Genomic DNA, 25,949 nt, shown 5'->3' with positions numbered 1-25,949 from the left:
CTTCGGTGCAGAGGGGTCTTTTGGCGGTTTCCGGTGCCGAATGATTATCCGTTGCAAACTGTGGGGGACAAGGCATCTTGGGAGACTTAGCTCTTGGCGCCGAAGATGGTTTTTCGGGACCAGGTAGCTGGCTCGAGCCGGAAGCCTTTCATTTTTCCTTCGGAGCCGGGCCCGGCGGCGGGGCCCTTGAAGTCTTTGTACGGTGTGGACCTGAGCCCAGAGGCGAAGGTGTCACCGGAACCTTTGGTATGGGCTTGGGTGGGGCGGGGTCTCGGTACTCAAGTCCCTTTGAGCCGGGGTGATGTCATCTTCGGAGATGTCTGCTTCAGAGTCCGGGACCTGTTCTTCCTGTTCTGGTTCCGGAAGGCTATCGGGACCTGGATGTTAGATGTCCGGAATGGAACCTGTGCCTCGGGACATCTCGTGGCGTCAAGCTCAATGATCCCGGATGGTCGTCTTGGAGTTGAAGGAGAGATAAGCCTCACAGTCGTCCTCTCGAAGTTCTGGAGAGAGGCACAGATTACAAACGAGATGGAGGTCCCAGTGTGGGAATTTAGCACCACACTGGGAACATTTCTTAAAGGAAGTCCGTTCCATCGATGTCAGTCTTTACCGGCGCGGGTAGGCCCAGCGGCCCGCGTCGAAGTTCGCTGACATCAACGTTTTTGAAAGTTGCCGTCGAGGGTGCGCGTCGAAAGGAACGCGATTGAGACAATACTGTCGGTTAGCTGTGATTGCGCGTCGAAAGGGGGTTCGATAACGACACCGACCCAGAGCGCAGCAAGTCACATCCGAACCTGATGGCGGAAAAAAACAATCTAACGATGGAGCCGATGCCCATGCGTAATGTCGACCGAAGGAGAAGTCAACAAATTGTGACTACAAGACTTCTTCGAAGACAAAAACAACATGCAAACATCCGAACCCAACACCAGATGGCGATCTATGCAAAGTGTACAACTTGCAGCTCATATGTCTCAAACATAAGTTTTCTTATATTTGCTGTCACTACACTTTAAACCTGTAAATCACCCCGAAGGCAGGCCAGTCAATCCTGAAGGCAGGGTAGTGAGTTTAAGATGTGAGGATGCCCCTGCATGAGCAGGACACCCCTACAAACCCCGAAGTTGATTCTCTTGGCGTTATAAGTGCGGACAGCCATTTTGATACATATAGTGGCCATCAGTCATTATGCAATGGCTAACTATGTAGTGGCTTTGCCAAACCTGAGCATGTTTGGTATCAAACATGTTGGAATTATACCCCAACACTGTTACTGGGTTTGGAGATATGATTCCATGCACTGAAGGGCTCCTCTGGGAAGCTGACAGTACTCCCAGTAACAGCCTTTCAGGGCTAGTGTTGTTGACCACAGATAAAATTCTGCCGTCATGCTGCTGAGCTGAGCTTGAGCAGGGGAAGGTAGAACAATAGTTTCTTGTCACACCTCCCAGACAGAACTTAGTGTATTGGGCTGGGGTGGGATCGCTTGCCAGCACCACCAGACTGCTTTGAAAGGCACATTTGGTGCACTCCTTGCATACTCCAGTTTGAGCTAGTTCAGGGAGCCCTTGGCTCCCGCTCTGGCGCAAAACTGGACAAAGGACATGGGAGTATCCTCCCCTCTGTCCAGCCCCTCCTCTGGGAGGGAACCCTGAGTTGTCCTAACCCCTTTCCTAGGGTATTTAAGGGCTTACCTGTGGGTCAGTCCTCGGATTCATCGTGGACAAGACTCAAGCCTGAAACCACGTCACTCTTCAACCGTCTGGACACTTGGACTTCGCCTGGAACTGAGACTGCATCACGGAAGACTCCTGTTGCTCCTGGTCTCGCTGTTCTGCAGGTCTTCTTCGTCGTCTGTGTCTGTGCTTATTCCAGGATCTTCAAAAGACCTGTGGGCATCAAAGATACCCAAAGGAAACTCCCTTGGAGGGATGGAATCACTCCTCTGAATCTGCAAGCACTGCAACAAAGCTGACAGTTCTGTTGCTTCTGACATCCCACGGACTTCCAAACACTCAGCAACACATGTGCTGGTTCTGCAACTTCGTTGAGGCCTGACCAGTCCTCTCTGCAATTTTTATACCAGTATCCCTCATCGGAACCGAATCCCTGTGCACAGCGTCGACTTGTCACTGTAAAGGCTTGATGGCTCTGCACTCCAGAGATCTTTGGGCTACAAGAAGCTCCAGCATCTCTTCCTGCAAAGATCAGTGTCCTCACTACATCTTCTTCACCGTGGGCCTTCATCTTTGGTGAGCTGGTCAAGGTCCTCTTGCGACTCTTGTATCTTCAGGCTGTGGGTTCTCTTGAGAATCTTCTCCTGATCAAGTAGGCTGCCCTGCTTGCTCCAGGCCTGCTCTGACTTTTCTGCTTGTGGTGAGTCCCCTGGACCTTGCTGGCCCAAACGTTGCTCATTCTTAGCTTTCCACACCTGTTGTAGCTGCCAAGGCTTGTTGGTGCTCACGCCGGACATCGACCCCCTGGTTCTCGACTTCCGACGTGGGACAGCTACTACATGGCTCCTGGTCTTCCTCAGCGTCTCCTCGTCCCCACAGCTGCAGCGACAAAGTCACCGTCAACTCTCTTGAACCATCCGACATTGGTGGGCATTGCTCTTCCGTTCGTCATGGTTACCTCCGAGTGGCATAGACTCTGTCCCATCTGCTTGCAGGTTCTTCACTTCATGAATCTACCCTTGGATGGGGGCGCTAGAGGGTGGGCTAGCAAGATGGCCGGACAGTAGTGAGGCTCCTGCAGTTCGGGACGCCTAAACATCATTATCCCGCATCGTGTGCCCTCATTGAGCGTTGAAATAAAGCGGAACTAGCAAGGATATTGTTGTGGAGAGCCGTTATAGTTCTTAGAGGCAGGATAGTTCTGATTGAGCAGCTGCACAGTGAGGTCCACAATGCATGAAGGGCGGATGTAGTCAACGAGAGAGGGCTGGGCCTCGGCAGCGTCCCGCTCGTGAGGACATCTAATACACGGACACAACTCCGAGACTACCACCTGCACCAGGAGACCGCCGGATCGGAATCCACATCAAGCCGCTGTGAAAGTAAGGAGGCAAAGCTGCAAGGCCAACTAGAAGCTTGGACGGCCGCACAGGCCCTCCTCCCGAACACTTGAGAGCTGAGAGCTCAATATGGAGAGCGCCCTTCGATCCCGTACATCGACCAGCAGCTTCGGGGACGGGATTATCAGCGGCAGTGCTGAGTGGATTTGAACCCGCAGCCCCGCCTTTACAAGGCAGTTCTCGGGCTATGGGGAGACAGGTGGATCCACCATATTAAACAGACTGAGTGGCCGAGAGACAGTCAAGGTTTCCTAGGGCTGAGATACTGACGTTTGCAGCGAGAAGCCCTGGCACAGCACGGATGAGAAAGCTGGATCACAGTGCAGCATAAAGACGGACCACAGGCTCGGCGGTAGCGCACCCCCCCCTCTCTGTTTGGAGCTCGGACCACCCCTGGATTAAGCTACGACACGTACAGATTGAATACAGTGGAGGGAGTTATTTCCACTGGCTGTGGCCGGGGGGGGGGGGGTCTGGGGGGGGAGGGGGGGATGCGCTTGCAGCTATAGGTGACGATTAATATAAGAGGATCCGCAGGCCCTGCCACTGAGAGCTAATTTTGAACCCATACTTCTATGGGACCACTTAAGGGGAGGAGAGGGACGCAGAGGCTCGAGAAGATTGGCAAATCAGATGGCAGGCAATCGAAACTGCTCTTCGAACCTCAAAAATCGGCAAGAAGTCAGGGCTAAGATCAGAAGCCTGAAGCGACGGAGGGAGCAGACCCTAACCAGCAACCAGGAGAGGAGGACATGAAATCGCTTCTTGTGATGATTAAGTGCAGCTTCACCTCGATTGAGTCCATAATGGACTCTATGTGTACACTCATGAACTTTATAACCCAAAACCTGGAGAAGCAAGACGGACGGATAGGAGAGCAGAACATAGAATCTTGGAACTTGAGGACTCTGCCTCCCAAAGAAGTGAACAAGTGAAGGAAATGGATCGCCTCCTGAAGATAATAGCTGCTAAGAATGAAGATTTGGAAGCTAGGTCCAGGAGGAACAACATACGAATCCTGGGAGTACCTGAGTCTGCAAAGCAGGAAGACAGAGGAGTATCTAGAGCGTATGCTGGTCACTAGCTCTGGAAAGGATTCATTCTCCCCGTTGCTTGTGGTGGAAAGAGTGCACCGATCACCCATGGCTCATCCTCCCCCCAAACCCATAGTGGCTACAGTCCTCAACTATCGAGACCGCGACGCAGCGCAACGTAAAGCAAGGGAACAGCAGTCACTGACATTTGAAGGATACAACAATGCACTGTTTCCCGACTTCACGATTGCGGTCAAGGAAGCCAGAAAAAGATCCTACCTGCCAAGAAAAAATTGCAGAATGCAAATATCACATATGTTATGCTCTACCAAGCATAACTATGGATTTCTTCAAGCCATTGCAGAGAAGTCCTCGCCGAGCGGGATGCTCTCCGCCTGGAAGCAGATATGTTTCACCAACATCAGGAATGGGGTAATGGGCGCATCAGGAAAAGAGAATTGAATACGTTCCCCTCAGACACAACATGAAACTGTACTGAAACAAAAGGCCGCAATATAATCGGGGTTTGCAAAGCATCGCCCAAATACACTTGGATGGACACTTGTACAATGATGTACTTCCACGGAAATGAGCAGAAACAACACTTTTGGGAATGAACAATTACAGCGACGGCACCAGAGACAAGGGAGGGCTCTTACGGGGCTCTACGCTACAGTCCTGGACACTGTACCACCTTGCGTTACTTGGGGGAGGTTCTGCTTTGAACTAGGTGCTACCCCCGGCAAGAGTGCCCTCTCTCTAGACATGGATTTATCGCTTAATTATTCGTCTACTTCCTACCCACTTTTTTTCTTCCTTCCTCACCCTTTGACACCTCTTTTCCATCTATGTCATTGCCCCTATCTGTTTAAATTCTGTTCCCCTCAGAACCCATGCTACCGGTTGACACAGAGCATTGCTGCTGGTATTTTGCAATACGGGTATGTTTGGTTGCATTAGGGGCAGTGCGAATCCGCATGAGGTATGGGAAGGGGGGGAAGAATAGTCCACTCCAAGTTGGGTAAGCTGTTGTGGGAGGAAGGGAGGGGGTAAGTAGCTGGCACAACCTGCATAGAGCATGCAAGAGAGCAGGCAAACAATCACACCTAAAAAGTATTCGCAGATGTCCTACAGAGAACACTAACCCACCATGCCCAAACAGATTAGGCGACATGGTAGATAACAGATGGGACTGAACTTCATAACCAGGAATGTCCGGGGGTCCGGCGACCCACGCAAGCGATGACATCTCCTAGCTTATTTAGATAGACACAACATACACGTACCTATGCTTGCTACACAAAACGCACACGGCCCCTGCTTCTACTCCTACCTTTGAGGTACGATGTGCCCCACACAGATACTTTTCCTCATACTCCTATTCAAGAGGAACCGCCATCCTCATACGAAAAAACAACCCTTACGTAGCAGAGGGATCCCGGAGTGATCCACGAGGAATGAATAGCGTGGTGTGTGAGAGACTAGCGTCCCATTCAGTCACACTGGTAAACTGCTATGGGCCTAACACTGATGACGAGACGTTCTTCATTACTTTATGGTCTTGAGTATTGGCTCCTCTCACATCATGTGGGGTGGAGATTTCAACCTTATCACACAACCAGCCTTTGATCGTTCCCATCCCCACTCACAACATCACACAAAGGCCAAGCGCCAATTACAGCTGATTATGGGAGAACACCGACTACTTGATACATGGGGGGGGCTACTCACCCAACGGACAGGGAGGGAACCTACCACTCCACTGTGCACTCCTGCTGGTCTCTCCTGGACTTTTGGCTGGTGTCCATGGGTCTTCGCACCTGGATTACACACACACAACACATAGCATGCACGCACTCTGACCACTCCACGGTACGTCTGCAGGTATCTCACCAGGGAACACTCCCCATTACTTGTCCTGTCATCGTCCTATACAATCACTACTGGATGCTCCCTTTAGGGCAGAGCTGAGGCAAGAGCTGGAGGACTTTCTCAAGCATAACATAGACTCGGTCCTACACTGGCGATAATTTAGGAGGCTCTGAAAGTGACCATACGGGGCATATGTATAGCGAAAGAAGGGGCATACTGAGAGATATCAGGCGCACATTGGGGGAGCTGAAGAGGAGTCTCAGAGACTTAGAGGCTAAACTAGCTACAACTAATGAAGGGGAGACGCGTGCTAAAATTAGGGAAATGCTCACCGAACATCAGAGTACTGCTGAGAGGGAGAGTTTTTTCCGTGGAAGATACAACAGAGACAGGAGATATAGAGAGGGTGAATGGCCGGGGAAGGAACTGGCAGAATTGACATATACACCTCAGTTTTCAAATTATGTCTTGGAGATCCAGGATGCTGAGAGAAACTCCAAAAAGTTACTGAGGAGATACTGCAGACCTTCTGGACATATTATTCCTTGCTGTACACTACTCGGAGATCTGTCCCTCTGGATGTAGATTCCTATCTCGAGGCTGTAGAACTTGGATAGTTGAGTGATACACAGTGGGAATTTCTTGCAGCAATTTTGTGGAAGACTAAATCAAAGCTGCCATCATGCAGCTGGGGTCAGGTAAGGCTTCGGGACCTGAGGGCTCCCGAATGAATTTTGTAAAGCATACATTGATATACTGGCACCATTCCTAAAAATGTTGCATGAAGAAGCGTTACAGATGGGCGCCCTTCCGCATACCATGCGGAAAGCCCTCTTCTTCTCCCTTCCAAAACCAGTTGCACCCACGGACAATAGCGAGTCATACAGGCCACTGTCATTAATAAATTGCGACCTGAAAATACTGGCCAAATTGCTAGTGAATCGACTCAGCTTACTGATGGCAGTACTAGTGCGGCCAGATCAGGCTAGTTTCATTCCGGGCAGAGCTACATCACATAATTTACGCAACCTGTTCTCGATTATCCAGGAGAAAGATCCGGAGTTGAATGCCGTGGCAGTCTTCTTGGACACCACCGAGGCTTTCGACTCCCTGGAGTGGGATTTGCTGATGTCAGTATTGCGACGTATGGGATTCCCACGTGCTTTAGTGCATGGGTGCAGCTATTATATCACAAACTGTTGGCAAAACTACTTATTAATGAGGCACACTTATCTGTCTTCGCCATAAGCCAAGGTACTAGTCAGGGCTGGCCACTGTCGCCCCGCCTTTTCCCCACTGCGGTCTGGAAATGCATCACAAAGCGGCATCGCATAACAGCTGCAGGCACCTATGGGAGCCTGCCGTCGTATGCTACATCGTTATAACATACACACATCGGGAAACCTGTATCTTGAGGGGCGGTTTCAGCATAGGGAAGAATTATTTGGCAACCATATCCCTTCACCTATAGAGACATTCCGGTACATCAGACGAAGGCAAGATGTCAAAACGGTGACCCCAGACCTTCTGAGGGAACCACCCACACTAATAACACTACACAACATGCTCCAAGCCACCAACTCTTCACATGCAGTGGTGCGTATTTACTGCAGCACCCCCACCTCGCAGGTCGGGACCACTGACGGATAGAGGAAGGGATGGGAAACAGAGCAAGGTGCTCCATTGGGGGACACACAGTGGACATACTGATGTCAGCAGACTGAAAAGATAACAGCCAGTAGCTGATTACGGGTTATTCATTTCAAGTTCCTGCATAGGACATATTATACCCCAGCAAGACTGCATCATTATAATATGAGGCCTACTGATAAATGTGATAGATGTGGGATGGAGGGGGAAGATTTCTTTTTCCTAGCCTGGACATGCAGATTGATTTTTAAATACTGGGGGGAGGTCCTGTCTCAGATGGTGGAAACACAGATATGCCTTACACACTTACTGCACTTCTTGGGTACACAGAAACCTAGAAGCATCTGTTAGGCACTTTGTGTCACTTGGATTACTGTTGGCCAAGGGCAAATTGGCGTGTATATAGGGACATAAAAGGGCTCCTAAGTTTAAGGACTGGTTACAGGATTTAGTCTATGGCTAGGAGCAACTAACCACATACCCAGAGCTTCTACCATTGGCCTCCAGACCAAAAGACGTATGGGGGCCCATAAAGACATACCTGTTACTTACCCCTCAAGCAGCAGACAGGACCCACACACACAACAACATGACAATACCACCTAACTATCCCTCATGAGACACCTAACTGTAGAAAACTAGAGGGCATCAACAGGCAGCCGCCGCCTCGCTTGGGCATAAAAAGCTTGATTACTGTATTGTGCTTGGTGTGAGAACGATAAGACCGTATTAGTGTTGCTCCAGCCATATGGAAACGCTGTACTTTGCTGAGTAGGAAGTGCTATTTAATGTCTATGTTTGTGGATATGAAAATGCCAAAAAAAAAGAATTTAAAAAAAGAATCTACTCTTGGATTCCACTGGACTTTTGCGCAGTCTTCTCCAGCGGCATCTTTACTGAACCCCTTCACTGTGGTCTGTGGTGGTTTCCGACGTCACTTCGCACCTATGCACACGGCTTCCCAGGTGTAGGTATCCTAGTTCCTGGCATATCCACAGGTGGGATCACTCTCCAACTTCTGTCTTCCACGGGGTTTCTTCAGGGTCCACTGGAAAAAGGGTCCAAAACGGCAACCGTGGTCTTCTATTGGACACGCGGCTATGTTTCCATTCTGCACACAGCCGGGGGGGAGGTGGGGGTTCTGGGTCCTGGTCCAAGTCCCGACTTCGGTTGCAGTTCGTATTCCACTTTTTTAGGTAATGGTTTGGTCTCCCCTTGAGACCCCTATATGTTGTGCTTACTAATCCGTTTACAATTGAAGTATATTGTGTATTTGCATTTATATCTCCGGGTACGAGATATACCAATGTGCTAGTGAGTGTTGTGTAATAAATAGACAGCTCACTATTAGGCTATCTCTTAACTCCTAACACAAAGCCATTGTGTTAGGAGTTAAAAGATAGCCTAATAGTTTAGACTGTGAATGTCCTTTATTGGATAAAGCACAGTGACTAGATATTTATTTTGGTCCCACAGAGATGGCTACTGGTGTTTATATCCACATGACGTGACGTGACCGGAGAAGTACACGAACAGCAGACATTATTGAATTCATCACGTATCGGCGTTTCGGTGTCACAATTCTGAAATCGAATTGGCCCCTGACACAGGGACACGTGTCCCAAAATGCATTGGGCATGGAAGGAAAGAATACATGCATGTTAAAAGACAGCACTTAAAAATGTTTATTCAGTGATGTGATTAAATATAACATACAGATGTATCAGCATATGTATTGAAGTAAATATTTACGTGCCATGGAAATGTTATATAAAAAGTGGAGTTGAAAAATTATATTTAAATATAAATCACTTTGAAAAGAATTGGAAAATTGTAAACATTTATTTTGTGAACTGTGCACATTGGATCAAGTACAGGTACTTGAATGTATGATTCTGACGACCTTGAGGAATGCTAGAAATCATGCCTCCCAGTGTAGCACACAAAAGCTGAAAGGATTACTATTTAGAAATGAGGTTTGAAATAAGGAGTGCTCCACTATCATTTTTCATGTTTGCTCTCCACAGATACCACTGAGAGAGTTATGGTTGTCTAAGACCACTAAAATCACAATAAGGGTTGCCTGGATTAGTGCAAGGTGCTTCACTTAAATAAGTGTGCACCATATACTAAGTCAGCCTCCTACAGTATCTTTGCACCATTTATCAAATGGACAATCAATATATGGTCTTATTCAACAGTATTCAAAAGTTGGTACAGAGAAATTATCCAAGAAAACTGACCAAACATGCGATGAAGAGGGCCTGGTATACACCAAGAGAGGCACTTCTAACTTCCAAAGACAGAAAGAAAGAAACACCTTTGGTTTGCGTGACAACATTCTCGGGGACGACAAATGAAATAAAGATAATTGTAAAAAAGGACTGGAATACAGTGAGAGGTATGGAATTCTTTAAAAGACTACCGATCTTCGCATTAAAGAAAAATAAAAGCATTAGAGACCACCTAGTACGGGCAAATATGCAAGAAAAAAAAGACACCGGCCCACAATATAGACCATGCTGGCCCTTCCTCCCTTAACAATGCACCACAAATGCGGAAACTTTAACATATGTGCAAGTACCATACAAGGAAACTGTTTCAACAACGGGAATAAAAACATCCACCATAACAAATTCACCACCTGCAACACGACAAACGTGATTTGCTGCATAATGTGCCCCTGCAAACTAGCTTATGTTGGTAAGACCACCCATCAAGTTAAAAAAACGAATCACGCAGCATAAACCACAAATTAAATATAAAGTGCCTAACGCCATTACCTCCAGAAGAACCATGGCCCAAATGACATCCAGTGGAGCATCCTGAAACACGGAAAGGGAAAAGGGGTAGATACATTACTGGCACGCGTTGAAGCAAAACTAATACTGAAGTTAGGCACACCTGACAACGGGTTGAACGAAATGACTGAAATCATGCGCTGTTCTTGACATCGTCTTGCTTGGAACAAACCAGATTACTGCACTTTCGCTCCAAGATGAATCCGTACCTGAAAATATTCACCAAGGACAACGATGAAATATCAGACACGCTTGGTAGAAATAAGAAGACGTAATCCCGTTCCATTGCCCCGTGCGCAAATGAGACCATCATAAAGCCTGCACAATAGAAACAACACCAGGGCGAATGCGTCGCCATAACAACCAAATGGGAGGTCATAGAAACAAAGGGCATCCACCTAGCGGCACAACTGAAAAAAGCATGGCTCAACAGGAAGCCAGGCATCAGAATCAGGCATCCGGACCGGCAAAAACGTCACAAAGCTGCACCACGTCACGCTGTCACGCACGTCGAGGGTTTGAATACAGAACTCATCCTACATTCCATAACACCGTTGGCTGAAAAAAGCACCAGAAAATTGGAGACGGACAAGCAAAACAGAGCACCAAAAAGAAGGTAACACACTACCAGGCAGGAATCACATACCACAAAGAGGGGAGTTTAGACCGCCACTATAGTCTTTACCTGTAGCACCCAATTGCCGATAACTATGCATGCTCGGCCAGCGCAAACTTTTCACAATGGGCATATCCATACTCTCACCTCGAACTAACATAAGCGGCTTAAAACAAACGAGGAGACACAACGACAATGGCTCCCCTAGTCACCCTGGGAAATTCAAAGCATGTCATGAAAATACAGGCACTCCACCAAGACCAAATCCTGCACGAACTAAAAATCACTGCGCAAAACCATGGCTCTATGAAAAACAGACCTGTGCTACATAAAAGAATTACATCTTACCTCCGCCCATCTTCCTTCCTCCCCCTTTTATGTCCCTACAGAGGGTTCACCCCCGACAGCAAAGAAGAAATACAAAAAGAGCCCCGTCCCTTTAGACGAACACATCAGCATAAGAGATATGATGGCACTCATGAAGTTTGGGTAATCCTTGTAAATCCTTCAAGTTTCACTAACATGTTCACGCAGTATTTCTTCTTTAAAAACAATTCCCTACTATCACCAAACTAATTTGCCCCTTTTTTCACCATAGAGTTCTACACACAATTTTCCAGCCCTAAGGAAGACCTTCAGAAAATCCTCACGGTCCCCACACAAAGGTCGAAACGCGTCGGCACCCCTCTCACTGAGGCCAAGTGTTTACCTGTTCAGAACTATATAGATTTCAAGGATTTCTACCAAAGCCGGACTCAGACAGCCTAGGTATTTCATACTCAGACAGGTCCTACCTGACCTCAACACTTTGGACCCAAGAATGATTTTAGCATAGAGGCCGTATAAACTATTAAGACCCTATACTCTGTAAATATAGTGGGCCAAAAAAAAATTGTATTTGAAGACCAATGACATTTTTGTCATGTATGTTTTGTTTCATTGACACTGTACATAGAGTCTTTGCAATTTGTCTATTGAAAAAGTCATTGCCATTTCTGTACAATAGTCTTCTATGTTTTGAAAAAGAAAACTAAAGAAAAAAACAAATGAGTATAACTCTGTCTTGAACATTTTGACTTTTCAGTTTTGTCCATTCAAATCAACAATTGTATGTTGGCTCAAACCTTTTCTCACTAAATTTTAAATGTATTAAATATTGTTTACTAATCAAAATTCATCTGCAGGCAAAATAGATGATCTGTGGATTAAAAGCGTATAGAGTATTGATGGTCCAAGAGGCAATTGTTCACTGCTTAGCTTATTCAACAGATTAGCATTGGCATCTGACACATTGGGACAGATTTGCTGGCATTTAAATAAATAACCAACATCTCACTGACAGCAACATCTCATATAATATTTTGAACTTAAAGATCACATGATTTTAGTGGGTTCCTTTGTTCTGAAACTCTTATATTTGAGTTTTTTTAAAGGGAAACACTGTCATCCAAATCATGGCAGGAACCTCATTTTGCATTTCTGTTCTCCAATCATAGTCAATAACAAGAAGCATATACGTTCATTTAGTTATTGAGAAATCTATATTATCCACATTGACAAACGAGCTACTTATAAGTGTCTCTGATAAGCTTCTTACTCTTGAAATTGGCTGGTGGTAAAACCCTAATTGTAACAAGTGAGTTTTAGGATGGCTCCAGTGTTCTGTTCATTTTCTTCTTTTTTCAAATAAAGTTGTTGGGCACCCCATAAAAACAGGCTTTAGACTAAGAAATTTCAGCCTCCCATCAATCAGGCTGGAGAAAAGTACATAAATGTTGAAAATTAAATGTCTGTATTGCTCTAGACACAGTCTAAAGCAGGACTTGATCTCTTTGGAGGATGGATGAGAATCTGATAATACTGCTCCCTGTTCTACACTGGAGCTGTTTTCCCTTAGGCTGGCTGCAGTACTCAGGCCCTGCTGGAAAGCAGCATTCTACTGCCCCTTTAGTAGGTCCCGAATCATTTTTTTGGGTTGTCAAATTACTTTTAAAACAAAATTTACACTATAAGGTTTAACAAAGTGTGTACCTCATCAAGAGCTTCAACTTTCTTCTTTAGTGTCCCAGATATACAGCGTATTAGTGCCCACTGGCGTGTGGCTCCAACTTTGCTATAAAGTTCAATCAGGAGATCCTTAACAGTGGCACCAGGATGTCCATATATCTCCGTGTCCCAGTCAGCCCCTCTATGTTTGGAAAAAGTAAAGCAATTAGACAGAGGAAAAACATGAATGATAAATATTTCAGTTTTTCATTACTATATTCAGCATCCAAATTGTTGAAGGTGGGAAAGTAGACACTATGCAGTATGTACCTGCTTGAAGCCAACACCAAGATGTGCTGAAAATCAGTTAGCCTCAATGCTGAAATCTAGCTGCAGATTTCTTACCTTGTGAATCTACTCAGGCGCCAGACTGGATCTGGAAAACTCTTTGACACAGCTCTTGAATGCTATCAGCCTCCCACGAAAATCCATTACCTCCAGACTGACAATAAAGAGATGCATATAGGCAACACCACCTGGCAGTGAGGCATCTGCAGTTAGAGGGAGTATAAACTTGAAACAGCGTTACAGAAGGTAACTTGTTTTTTTGATGGAAACTACAAATTCCTCACAGTGTATAGATATCAACGCAGTTTTTCTCAAGGAGGTTCTAATGAGTAAACTTTACACCAGGAAGTCCTGTAAAGCTGAGAGAGCCTCCTGCAGACTTGGGAGTCTTTGCAATAGTGCCTCATCAAAGTATGGACATATGCTCAGAATGGGCTGAGGCCTAAGGAACAAGTTACTTACCTTCGGTAACGATGTATCTGTAAGAAACATTAGTTAGTTAGATTCCTCACCTTAGAATATCCCCAGGCGTCAGGCTGGATCCGGAAAGATTTTTCGTCAGCAATACCCCTAGCGCGTCGCTAGGCGTCGTCTGCTGCTCCGCCTCCTTAGTCGGCGCCGTGCGCCGGAATGACGTCGGAGTACTTAGACGCCGCCCTCGCGCGCTGACGTCAGTTCTTGTACACAGCTTTCTGCGCCAGGAACGCAGAGCCATGCAAGAGACCGATACTGGTGCCAAAAAATCTAGGGCCCTGAAAAGGATAACCTTAACCCTAGATGTCGGTTCGCAGAACGGGAAGGATGGGTGGGTCGTGAGGAATCTAACAAACTAATGTTTCTTACAGATACATCGTTACCGAAGGTAAGTAAATTGTTCATCTGAAAGAAACAAGTTAGTTAGATTCCTCACCTTAGAATAGATACCCCAGCAATACCAACCCCGGTGGTGGGTCTGTGAACCAAGATCACACCAGAAAGTTCTGGAGAACAGAACGGCCAAAGAAGCTGTCTCTCTGGACTTGGCTGTCCAGGCAATAATGCTTGGCAAACGTGTGCAGCGAGGCCCACGTTGCTGCCTGACAGATGTCCTGCAAGGGAACTCCTCGGCCCAAGGCAGTAGTTGCCGCTGTGGCCCGGGTGGAATGGGCCCTCAGCCCTACAGGAGGATCCTTTTTAGCCAAGGTTTAATACACAACACGACCACCTCGAAATTGTTCGCTTGTGTACCGCCCGCCCCTTCTTAGCACCTACGTAGCCAACAAAGAGTTGGTTGTCCACCCGGAACTGTTTGGTGCGGTCCAAATAAAAGGACAGCGCCCGTTTTGGGTCCAGACGGTGGAGCCTCTCTTCTTCCTTCGAAGGATGCGGAGGCGGAAAGAAGGTGGGCAACGTGACAGACTGCCCGATGTGAAAGGCAGTCACCACTTTCAGAAGAAAGGAAGGACGAGGCCGGAGGACAACTTTGTCCGGATGGACAGAAAGAAAAGGAGGCTTAGAAGAGAGAGCCCGGAGCTCAGTCACCCGTCTAGCCGAGGTGATGGGTACCAGGAAAGCAGTCTTAAGAGTCAGAAGACGAAGGGGACAATTATGAAGAGGCTCAAAGGGAGCGCACATCAGATAGGTCAAGACCAGGTTCAAATCCCACTGAGGCATTACGAAAGGGACAGGGGGAAACATATGAGTAATGCCTTTGAAGAAGCGAGAAACAACAGGGGATTTGAAAAGAGAAGGCTGATCAGGAAGCCGCAAGAATGCAGAAGTAGCTGAGAGATAACCTTTAAGAGTGCCCAGAACAGAGCCCTGCTGGGCCATGGAAAGAAGAAAGAGGAGAACCTCAGAAAGAGGGGCGGAAAGGGGATCCACAGCCTTTGCTGTGCACCATGCCACAAATTTGTTCCACCGGCAGGCGTATAGCGATTTTGTGGAGGGACGCCTAGCTGCCAGAATCACATCGCAGACTTCAGGAGGCAAGTCAAATGGCATCAACTGTCGCCGCTCAATCTCCACGCATGGAGGTGGAGACTGGACAGGTTCGGGTGGAGGACCGTCCCCTGCTGCTGCGACATAAGGTCCTCCTGAAGAGGCAGTTGTATCGGGCGGTCGATTGACAGACTGAGTAGCTCGGGATACCAGTACCTTCGTGCCCAATCCGGAGCCACCAAGATGACTTGGGCCCGGTCGCGCCTGATCTTCTTCAGTACTCTGGGCAGAAGTGGTATAGGCGGAAAGGTGTACAACAGACCGCAACTCCACTCGCGACGAAAGGCGTTCCCGAGTGAGTGACGCCTTGGAAACTCCAACTCGCAGAACTGCTGACATTGCACATTCTCTTCGGTGGCGAATAGATCTAACCAAGGCTCTCCCCACTGCTGAAAGAGACCTTGTGCCACGTCCGAGTTGAGACGCCATTCGTGATCCATGATGCACCGGCGGCGGAGTTCGTCTGCTCTGGCGTTCAGAGAGCCCGCCAGATGTTGAGCCACCAGGGTGATGCCCTGATGTTCCAGCCATGTCCAGAGGCGCAGAGCCTCCTGACAAAGGGTCCACGACCCCACCCCGCCCTGTTTGTTGCAATACCACATGGTGGTGTTGTTGTCCGTGAACACCTGCACCACACTTCCCCGGACAACGGGAAGGAATGCCGTCAGTGCAAGTCGGATCGCTCTCAGCTCCAAAAGGTTGATATGGAGCCGAGACACCGCCGGAGACCAGAGGCCTCTGATCTCCGCCTCTCCCATGTGGCGCCCCCCCATCCCAGGAGGGACGCATCCGTCACTACTACGTGCTCCGGTTGGGGTAGGGAGAGGGATCTGCCGCTGACCCAATCGCGGTCCGTGAGCCACCACTGCAACTGCTTTGCACTGCCCTCCGAGATCAAGACATGGTCAGACAGGTTGCCCCGATGCTGAGCCCACTGAAACTTCAGGTCCCACTGCAGAGCCCGCATTTGCCACCTGGCGTGATGCACTAGCAAGATGCAGGAGGCCATCAGACCCAGAAGCCGCAGCACCAACCTGACCGAAACCTGGGAAAGAGGCTGAAAGATGGGAATCAGAGCCTCAATATCCCAGACCCTCTGTTCCGGAGGATAAGCCCGGAACTGCGCCGAGTCCAGAACTGCTCTGATGAAGACGAGCTTCTGGGAGGGACTCAGATGCGACTTCGGCACATTGATGGAGAACTCCAGCTAATGCAGGAGGTCGGCCGTAGTCTGTAGGTGGGAGACGAATTGCTGGGGCGAGCCTGCCTTCAACAGCCAGTCATCGAGATAGGGGAAGACTGGAACCCCCGATCTGCGCAGATGAGCTGCGACCATCGCCATCACTTTTGTGAACACCCGAGGGGCACTGGTAAGGCCGAAGGGGAGCACACTGAACTGAAAATGCTCCTGGCCCACCGTGAACCGCAGGTAACGCCGGTGGGCCGGCAGGACGGGGATGTGAAAATAAGCGTCCTGCAAGTCCAACGCTACCATCCAGTCTCCTGGGTCCAGGGCAGCCAGAACCTGAGCTAGGGTAAGCATCTTGAACCTCTCCTTCCGGAGGAAGGCGTTGACGCACCTGAGGTCCAAGATAGGGCGTAGGCCCCCTATGCCCTTCTTGGGAACCAGAAAGTAGTGGGGTTAGCAACCACGACGTACTTCCGGACCAGGAACGTGCTTGATGGCCCCTTTGGCCAAGAGGGCCGTAACTTCCTCCCGCAGAAGATTCAAGTGATCCCCCGACATACGGTGGTACTGCAGTGGCATGGCTAGAGGGGTCGTCTCGAAGGGGAGGGAGTAGCCCCTTCGGACAATTTGCAGCACCCACCTGTCCGACGTGATGGAAGGCCAGTGGAGCAGGTGATGGCGAACTCTGCCTCCCACTGGCGTGGAATGGGCCTGAAAGCACGGACTAGGAGGGCTTTGAGGCGAATGCTGCCGGGGTGGATGTGGACTGACCGGCACGTTGTCCCACAGTACCGCCTCAGCGGAATCCCCGACCGCGTGCAGGGTGGGTCTGCGGCCGGTGGCTAGGCGGACGTGAGGGGGTGCCCCTTCCTTGGCCACGAAAGGGACGAAAAGTGGAAGTTTGCTGTCGCGGGCCGAGAGGCCCAAGGACTTGGCCGTAGCCCGGGAGTCCTTGAAGCGCGCCAGCACACTATCCGCCTTTTCGCCAAAAAGGCAACTGCCATCAAAGGGCATATCCATGAGGGTGCTCTGGACATCCCCTGAGAAAGACGTGAACCGCAGCCAGGCGTGGCGGCGGAGCGCCACCGTGGTTGACATCGCCCTACCCAGCGAGTCCGTAGTGTCTAGTCCACATTGGATAGCATGTCGCGCCGCATCCCGCCCGTCGGCGAGCCTGGGAGAGCCATGTCCGGGCCTTCTCCGGACACTGGGGCAGCACGTCCTCCACCGTATCCCACAGAGAGTGAGAGTAACGGTCCAAGAGGCAAGCGGTGTTCAAAGACCGTAGTCCCAAACTAAGGGAAGAGAACAGCTTCTTACCGAACTGTTCCAGCCGCTTGGATTCCCGATCCGGAGAAGCGGACGGGAAGGAGGACTGGGAAGTAGAGGCCTGGATAACCAGGCTCTTAGGCGTGGGGTGTTGGGACAGAAAACTGGGGTCGCCAGGTGCAGGGCGGTGGCGCCGGGCCACGTTCCGATCCACAGGAGGTACTGTGGAGGGCTTGGACAGTTGCCCTTCAGAACGTCCACTAGTGCCTCATTGAACTGCAGCAGAGGCTCCGAGGAGCTTGCTGACGGTTGAAGCACTTCAGTGAGGAGGTTAGTCCTCACGGCCACAGCAAGCAGCTCCAGTCCAAGGGCTTCGGCCGCCTTGCGCAGCACCACGGAAAATGCAGCACCTTCCTCCGAAGCCACGGTCGGAGGAGAGATGAAACCAGAGTCCGGGGAGGTGTCCAGACCACTGGCATCCCCCAGCTCATCTGCCCAGTCCTGTGATAAGTTGGCCTGCAGGGCCAGAGGGTCCTCAGACCCCTCCCAGTCGCCCCCGTCATCCGATTCCTGTTAAACAGGGGGAATAACCGGAGCCGAACGGAAGATGAAATGATCATCCATCGGCATCGGATGCGGCGCCGGACGGCGCCGGGCCCGGACCGGGGCTGAACCGGGGAACGGCGTCGTCCGGAGACGGCGCCGGGGTGGAACCGGTGTCGGCGCCGGCGGAGGAGGCGTCGTGAGGTCGACCGGCAGCGACTGAGATCCAGTTCTGCATCCCACGGAGACCTGCGGCGTCGGGACCGAAGTCGACGACGGTGCCAGGCCAGAGCCGCCGGCTCGCTAGGCCGCCCAGTCGAACGCGCGGGGTCCGAAGGCACGCCGGCAGGCGTCGACGGCGGAGCCAGGCCCCTCATGGCTGAGAGGAAGGCACTGATCTCTGCCGGAGTCGCATCAGTCCCAGGGATCGGTGGGTATGGGGACGGACGCGGCTCCTGCGGAGCCCCGGGGGTGGTACCACCCGGACCCTCGACCGAGTCGCACGACCGGCGAGGGGAGTCTGAAGAACGATGTCGTCTCTTGGACTTCTTACCGTGCTTCGACTTACCCGAAGACTTGGAACCCAATGAGCGGTGATGGTGGCTGCGGCTCCGCGACCGGTCCTTCGACCACCTCCTGGACCGGGACCGTGGACGGCGCGGAGCAGAGTGTCGGAGCTCGAGAAGCTTGCGGGACCGCTCCGAGGCACGACTCCGCATCGTGGTCGGCCCCAAGACAGTAAAGGCACAGGTGATGGTGGTCCGTCACCGACATCAGTCGGTGACAGGAGTCACAGGCTTTAAACCCAGGCATCATACCGGCACCAGTTCGAGTCGACGAGTAGACCAAAAAAGTCCAAAAAGTTTTAGTCAAAAATGTACTAAAGGGGTAAGCTCTTCCCGGATCGGCGCTGTCTGGCGCGGAAAAAAGAAGAACTGACGTCAGCGCGTGAGGGCGGCGTCTAAGTACTCCGACGATGTCATTCCGGCGCACGACGACGGACGTGGAGCCGCAGACGACGCCTAGCGACGCGCAAGGGGTATTGCTGACGAAAAATCTTTCAGGATCCAGCCTGACACCTGGGGATATTCTAAGGTAAGGAATCTAACTAACGTGTTTCTTTCAGATATAGGAGCACCACTGACTAGGGTTGTAGCAGTGGCCTTCACTCTGGTGGAGTGAGCCCTAAAGTAATCAAAAGGCTCCTATTTGCCCAATATGTAACACAGTTTGATGAACTGGACAGTCCATCATGAAAGTACCATTTTTGAACTGCCTTTACCTTCTGCACACCTATGAATCAGACAAAAAGGTTATCAGTCACTTGGTATCTTTTGTCTTATCAATGTAGAAAGTGAGTTTTTTTTAAAGGATTAAACTGGTGGATCTTCTCTTTAATGAGTTGAAGTGGAGGGAAAAGCATGGATACAAATGTCAGAGGCTCACATCTGAAAAACAATAGCAACATTTATATCCCACTGCGCCACAATATAGTGAGCAGGGGTAAACTGGGGAATGCCCTGTCAAGAAGTGCATTATGAGGCACTTGGTCAAAGAGCACTGATCAGGCAAACAAAGAAAGGCCCAAAGCACCAAAAAGTGAACAATGGTCACAGCAAACCCTTGCAGGGGCACCACCAAAACGGACAGAAGTACATCAGACATCTTAGGCTATGTATGATCAACCTATCTGCCCTCACAGAAAAAGACACATTTAGACCAAAAGCCAGAATAAACAGACTTTTTAAAAGGCAGTGAGCGGTCAAGAGACCCATGCGTGCTTCCTTCCAACAATGTGTAAACACAAAAAACAAAAGAGATTACAGGTCTGATTGTTTAAGTGGCACACTGGTACCAACTTTGATAACAGAACCAGGTCAATGGCTCTAGAAACATTTTTCTGTTAGGACGGAAATCCTCACTCACTCTTAGGTGGTAAGCTTCATTGTAGGGTTCTTCCTCACACCATAAATAAAAAGACTTGCCTGTAGGAGAGGAGCTCATTGGATTGGTAATCCCTATGTGGGCAATTTTTATGGGTGATGGTACAGAATTCAGTGGTACGGAATGGAAAATAAAACTACCTCTTGGTTGAACTAGGACTAGCTTTATTATGTACCTAAGGGCTAGGATTAACAGTCAATGGGAAAAATCTTCAACGCATACGTGAGTGATGTTTTAGTCTGTTATTGTCCTTTTTTAGCTTTCTAGGCCCTTGTCAGAATCTGTAATCTAGTCACTCTGCAAACATTTATAAGGGGAAGATTTTGATATCAAAGGAAGTGCCATACAACCAAATGGGCAGGGGACTGAAGAACGGATCCACCATTATCTGTACCCTCAAACGTTAGATAGAAACATCTACCCAAGGCCTCCTGCCAAGATTTAACATGACTGGGACTTCTCCCCTGTAGTTATTGTCTCTATCCTTGCTGGGTCGAGGACAGCAGTCCCTTCCGAACAGGCAGATGAAGTCCAGGAGGTCTAAGTATCAGAAAAGCCTACTCCTGCCTGACCTCCTTCTGGACCTGTGGAATTAGCAGCAGAGGCAGAAATGCTTTAAGGAGGCCTGAGCGCCACAAAAAATGTCTTCCAGGGATCACTGAGGTGGAAACTCCTTGGCACTAATGGCTGGGCATCGAAGGTTCTCGGAAACAGGTGAATAGATCTAGTAAGGGTGCACCCAACCGGGTGAAGACTCCCTGTGCCACCTGAGGTTGCTGAAGCTATTTGTGATCGGAAAAATAACACTTGCTGAGTATGTCTGCCCGACCAAGTGAACTAAAATATAATAATAATAATAATACTGCCATTTGTAGAGCGCGAACAGCTACCTCCGAAGATGTGTCCTGGCGCTATAGCAACAGGTGACACGCGAAAATCGCGCGGCGTCCAGAAAGTCCAGGAAATTAATCTTGATTAAAAAGCCAAGTTTTAGCTGCTTTCCTGAATTGCGTTTCAGAGGTAATCTGGCGCAGGGCATTAGGCAAGGCGTTCCAGGCCATGGACGCCCTGAGCATGAAAGATCTGCCGCTCATCCGTGCTTTACTAACTCGCGGGGTTACAGAGCAGGCTCTGAGAATTAGACCTGAGTAGCCGAGTCTGTTTGTACGCGCCTAGCCTCTGTTTCAGATAGCTGGGGCAGGTTCCATGGATTGCCCGAAAAGCTAGGGTTAAGGCCTTACATTTTATTCTGTTGACGACCTGCAACCAATGTAATTCTTTAAGATGAAGAGAGATATGCTGCCTAAATGGAACACGCCGTATCAATCTCGCAGCCGCACTTTGAACCATTTGTAGTTTCTTAACCAGGTAAGACGGTAGGCCCAGATAGAGGCTGTTCGCGTAGTCCAGGCGGGAGGTTACTGTGGCATGGACGACGACCCGACGGCTGTTCTCTGGCAAAAGGTGTATACATTTTGGCAAGTTTCTCAGACTGCCAAAACAGCCAGCTAACACCTGCTGAATTTGGACCGAAAAGGATAAGTCAGCCTGCCATTTTACTCTCAAATTGTTTGAACAGCCTGCAGGGGCGGGTGAGGAGCCCATTTCCTCCGGCCACCAAAGGTCAGCAGTGGTGAGGTTGGTTTTTACCAAAAAACAACACCTCCGTTTTGTCGGCATTCAACTTGAGTTTATTGTTGTTCATCCAATGAGCGATATCTGATAAGCAACTCTTAAAGTTCTCAAAAGAATCACTCGACTGATCTTTAAAGGGAAATACCAACTGGGTATAGTCAGCATAGGAGATCGCCTTCACCCCCCAGTTGGCAATCAAAGAAAATAAAGGGGCCAGATATATGTTGAACAGCAATGGGCTTAAGGCCGACTGCTGCGGCACTCTGCACCATAAGTGCTTGCATTTGGACTGATGCGGTTGAAGCAACACCCTCTGTGTGCGCTTATGGAGGAAAGATGTCAGCCAGGCCAGGACTGTACCCTCTATCCCAATGTCCGAGAGACGTTGAACCAGTATGGAATGGTCCACCGTATCAAATGCTGCTGAAAGATCCAGGTGCACCATCATAGCCGATGTCCCTGAATCCAGCTCCATCCTGACTGAATCTGCCACCTCTATCAGCGATGTCTCTGTACTGAAACCAGCACGGAAGCCAGATTAGGTGTCGTGCAGGATACCGTGGTTCTCGATAAAATTGACCCGTTGTCGCAGCACATCCTTTTCTAGCATTTTTGCTGGTGCTGGCAGCAGAGAGATGGGTCTATAATTATTCAGTTCTCCTGAATCAACATTGGGTTTTTTCTTAAGGGGAAGGAGAGTGGCGTGCTTCCATAAGTCAGGAAAGATGCCGGTGGTAAGGTAGGTGTTCCATATTTCAGACTGCACCTGGATGGAGGAATGTGCCAGCTCTTTCTACAGTTTTGGAGGGCACTGGTCCTCCGGTGAACCTGACTTGCAGCCATGGATCGCAGCCAGTGCCTCCTTCTGTGAAATCAGAGTGAATTCTGAGAAGAGAGGCAGATGTGCTTTCCTTCTCATCACGTCGGATTTGACTGTTTCGACTACTGCAGAAAAGGTATTGTAGACCTTGCGAAGTTTGTTGTCGAAAAATTCTGATATTTTCTCGCACAGGGCCACTCCCCGTCTAGGAGATCCCAAGAGGTTCCACCCCCCACATATGGTTCAGAGCCTCTAGACAAAGGGCACAAGACCTCACTGTTCTCTACTTGTCTGCTGTGTTTTCATCAGGACTTGCCCTGACCTGCCCTTGATGAGAGGTAGAAACACCTGGAAGGTATGATAGATGGCACATAACTCCAAAAGACTGACGTGAAAGTGAGGTTCCATCGGTGATCAGAGACGCTGATCTCCACATCGTCCAGATGGACTCTTAAGCCAAAAGCCCGTTATCACTGTACACTCTCACTGGACTAAGGCGAATGGGCTGTCAAAGAAAGATAAACACCCATCACTGCAGATATCAGAACGTGTTGGTCGAAATACAAACATGGTCTAATAGGCACTGCCAGTACTGGGCCCACTGAAGAAGATTGAGATGAAGAGCTGCATATGCCAAAGGGCATAAGCACCAAAAAGATGCGTGAGGTCAGGAGTCCAAGAAGCCTCCAAACCATCAAGGCTTGCTACCAAAATATCAGGATCACAGTCTGAATGTCCTGGATTTGCTAGAAAAAGGATGACTCTCTAAAAGCAATCCTCTGCACTGGCTGAATGTGGGATTTGGGTTTGTTGAGGGTGAACGCCAATATGGACAACAACTAAATGGTCGCAGCCAGGTTGAAGAAAATGAGCCAAGGTGAACCCGCCTTCAGGAGCCAGTGATTGAGGTACAGTAATACGCGTAAACGTGTTCGGCGAAGTAAGAGCCACAATCACGGATATGATTTTGATGGACACTCAAGAGGCATAGGTAAAGTCGAAGGGGAGGATGGTAAATTGAAAATGATCCGTTGCCACCAAAGAACTGAGGTACATGAGGATCTAAGCATGGAAGTATGCATGCTGAAAGACACCATCCAGTCCTCAGGGTCCAAGGCTGGAAATACATGGGTCACTGTCAACATTTTTAACATCTCCTTCTACAGGAAGGTGTTCAAGAGCCTGTGGTCCAAGACTTACTTCATTCCTTCATCCTTCTCGTGAACCATGAAGCATCAGGTATAACACCCCAAGCCTGTGTCCACCAGAGACAAACACAATTGCTGCCTTTGTGTGTAATATCAAACCTCTCTGGAGAGATAACGGCATGATACACCGATACCTGGGTAAAAACTGGGGAAATATGGAGAGAAGTAGTCAAGAAAGGGAAGGTGCAATCAAACTGAACAATCTGCAGGCCCCATTGGCTCAAAGTTACTGTACATTAGGCAGAGGGACAATGTTGAATGTTGCCTACTACTGGCCTCATATGGCAGCTAAAGGGGAAACTAAAGCAGCTTGGCAGCAGCAGGAGAAGAGAATGAGGACGGGTGTTGTACCTGATGATACTCATCCTCATCCTCTACCACCACCTCTGCCCTTGCAGCCACAAATTGTTATGGCTGGCTGCTGGACAGTTTGCGAGGTTTGCCTCTAACAGGAGGCACTTTCTTTTCAAATATACACAAAATATTCAGTATTGCTGGTGGTACGGGAGTGCAGAGGGAAGTAGACCCAGAGAACGAGCTGTAGCCTTGTATTAATTAAATTGCTGCAGCGCTGAATCCACCTTCTAACCAACCAGCCGGGCTTCATTGAACAGCATGGCCATAACAGAAGTGTGGATGTCCTTAGAAAACCCAGAGGTGCTCATCCTAATAGAAGAGCATACACTTTCCTTTTAGGGATCAATCAAATTATTCTGTAAAACAGACATATATAATTAATTCTCAATTCTCCAATATTACATACACATGATCCAAAATAATAAATTCAATCTAAAAGTATATTAACATTGTAACATTTTAAATGCAAATAATGGTGTTTAAGCACCATACTCATTAGTGTTACTTGTCACTCTCACACAGACTCTCTGCCATGCTCTAGGCTTCACATCACTTTTGATCACCTGCACTGCTCTATGGGATTGAGTGCAGCTGGTGCAGGTGAAACAACAGAAAAAGTAGTAGACTAGGGAACGACATCAGTGGGGCACCACCCGTGCACCCTTAATAAAAAAAGCAGGGAGAGTTATGGGAGATCCACACAGAAATAAATGAACACTACAGCATAAAAAAAGCATACGGTGGCAAAGGCCACAAAACAAAAACATCCGAATCACAGCCCACAGCCATCAATGAGTAAATAAATCCTTCAGGGGACGACCCAGCAGAGAAAAGCAAGGCGTTGAAATACACCATAAACAAACACAGGTGCTAAGCAAGCATGTGAATAGTCTAATATGGGATTTGAGATACTATACTGCAGCTAAAGGAAATGTCACAAAAGGGGTGTTTATTCATATACAGATAAAAAGTGTTTAAGAATTGGCAACAGGGATATACTCTGTGGTATTCTGTAACCATTTATTTTAACGCATCTATGAATTTAACTGATATCTCACATAAAACATGGCTGCATATATTTATATTAACAGACAAAGCTCAAAAGCCAAAGTTGCTTCACTACTTGATGCACCAGGAAATATGGATACAAGTAAATTAGGTCTTTTCTCCTTTTGGAATGAATGAACCAGTTACTTAACGTCGCCTTATCTGGTACAGACTATCTAGCAGCAGATTCCTTACCTTAGAATTATCCCCAGGCATCAGACTGGATACAAACAGTTTTTGTGAACAGCCGCCCTGCATGCCGGTAGGTGGCATCATTTAGCTCCACGTGTCATTGTCTGTGTTGGAAATGGCTATCGCGGTGCCTATATAGGCGCTGCCCAGGCTTGCTGACGTCAGTTACTTTTCGCCACTTTCCACGCCAGAAGGGCAGAGCCACGAAGTACATTGACACTAGTGTGGAAAACTAGGACCCGTTCGCAGGGAAGGAAGGATGGGTCGGGTAAGGAATCTGCGGGTTTGTGTGGGTAGATGTTAACATAAGGAGGCTTGGATGACAAGGCCTGAAGACCACTGACATTTAGGACAGATGTTATAACCACAAGAAAGGCCA

General features: G+C 48.7%; 1 protein-coding gene across 3 annotated transcripts in view; it reads right to left on the bottom strand.

Moving 5' to 3' along the window:
* Positions 1 to 25,949, bottom strand: part of PHKA1 (phosphorylase kinase regulatory subunit alpha 1) — a 1,109,231-nt gene that overhangs the window by 378,529 nt on the left and 704,753 nt on the right. For all 3 annotated transcript variants that reach the window (XM_085630734.1, XM_085630735.1, XM_085630736.1), the window contains exon 22: positions 13,084 to 13,240. In XM_085630734.1, coding sequence (XP_085486860.1) covers positions 13,084 to 13,240 — 157 coding nt within the window. The remainder of the gene's footprint in view (positions 1 to 13,083; positions 13,241 to 25,949) is intronic.

Source organism: Triturus cristatus, chromosome 10 (assembly GCF_964204655.1).
Source record: "Triturus cristatus chromosome 10, aTriCri1.1, whole genome shotgun sequence".
NCBI classification, from domain to species: Eukaryota; Metazoa; Chordata; class Amphibia; order Caudata; family Salamandridae; genus Triturus; species Triturus cristatus.
The sequence above is the reverse complement of the archived record's forward strand: the minus strand, read 5'-3'. Positions and strand labels throughout refer to the sequence as shown.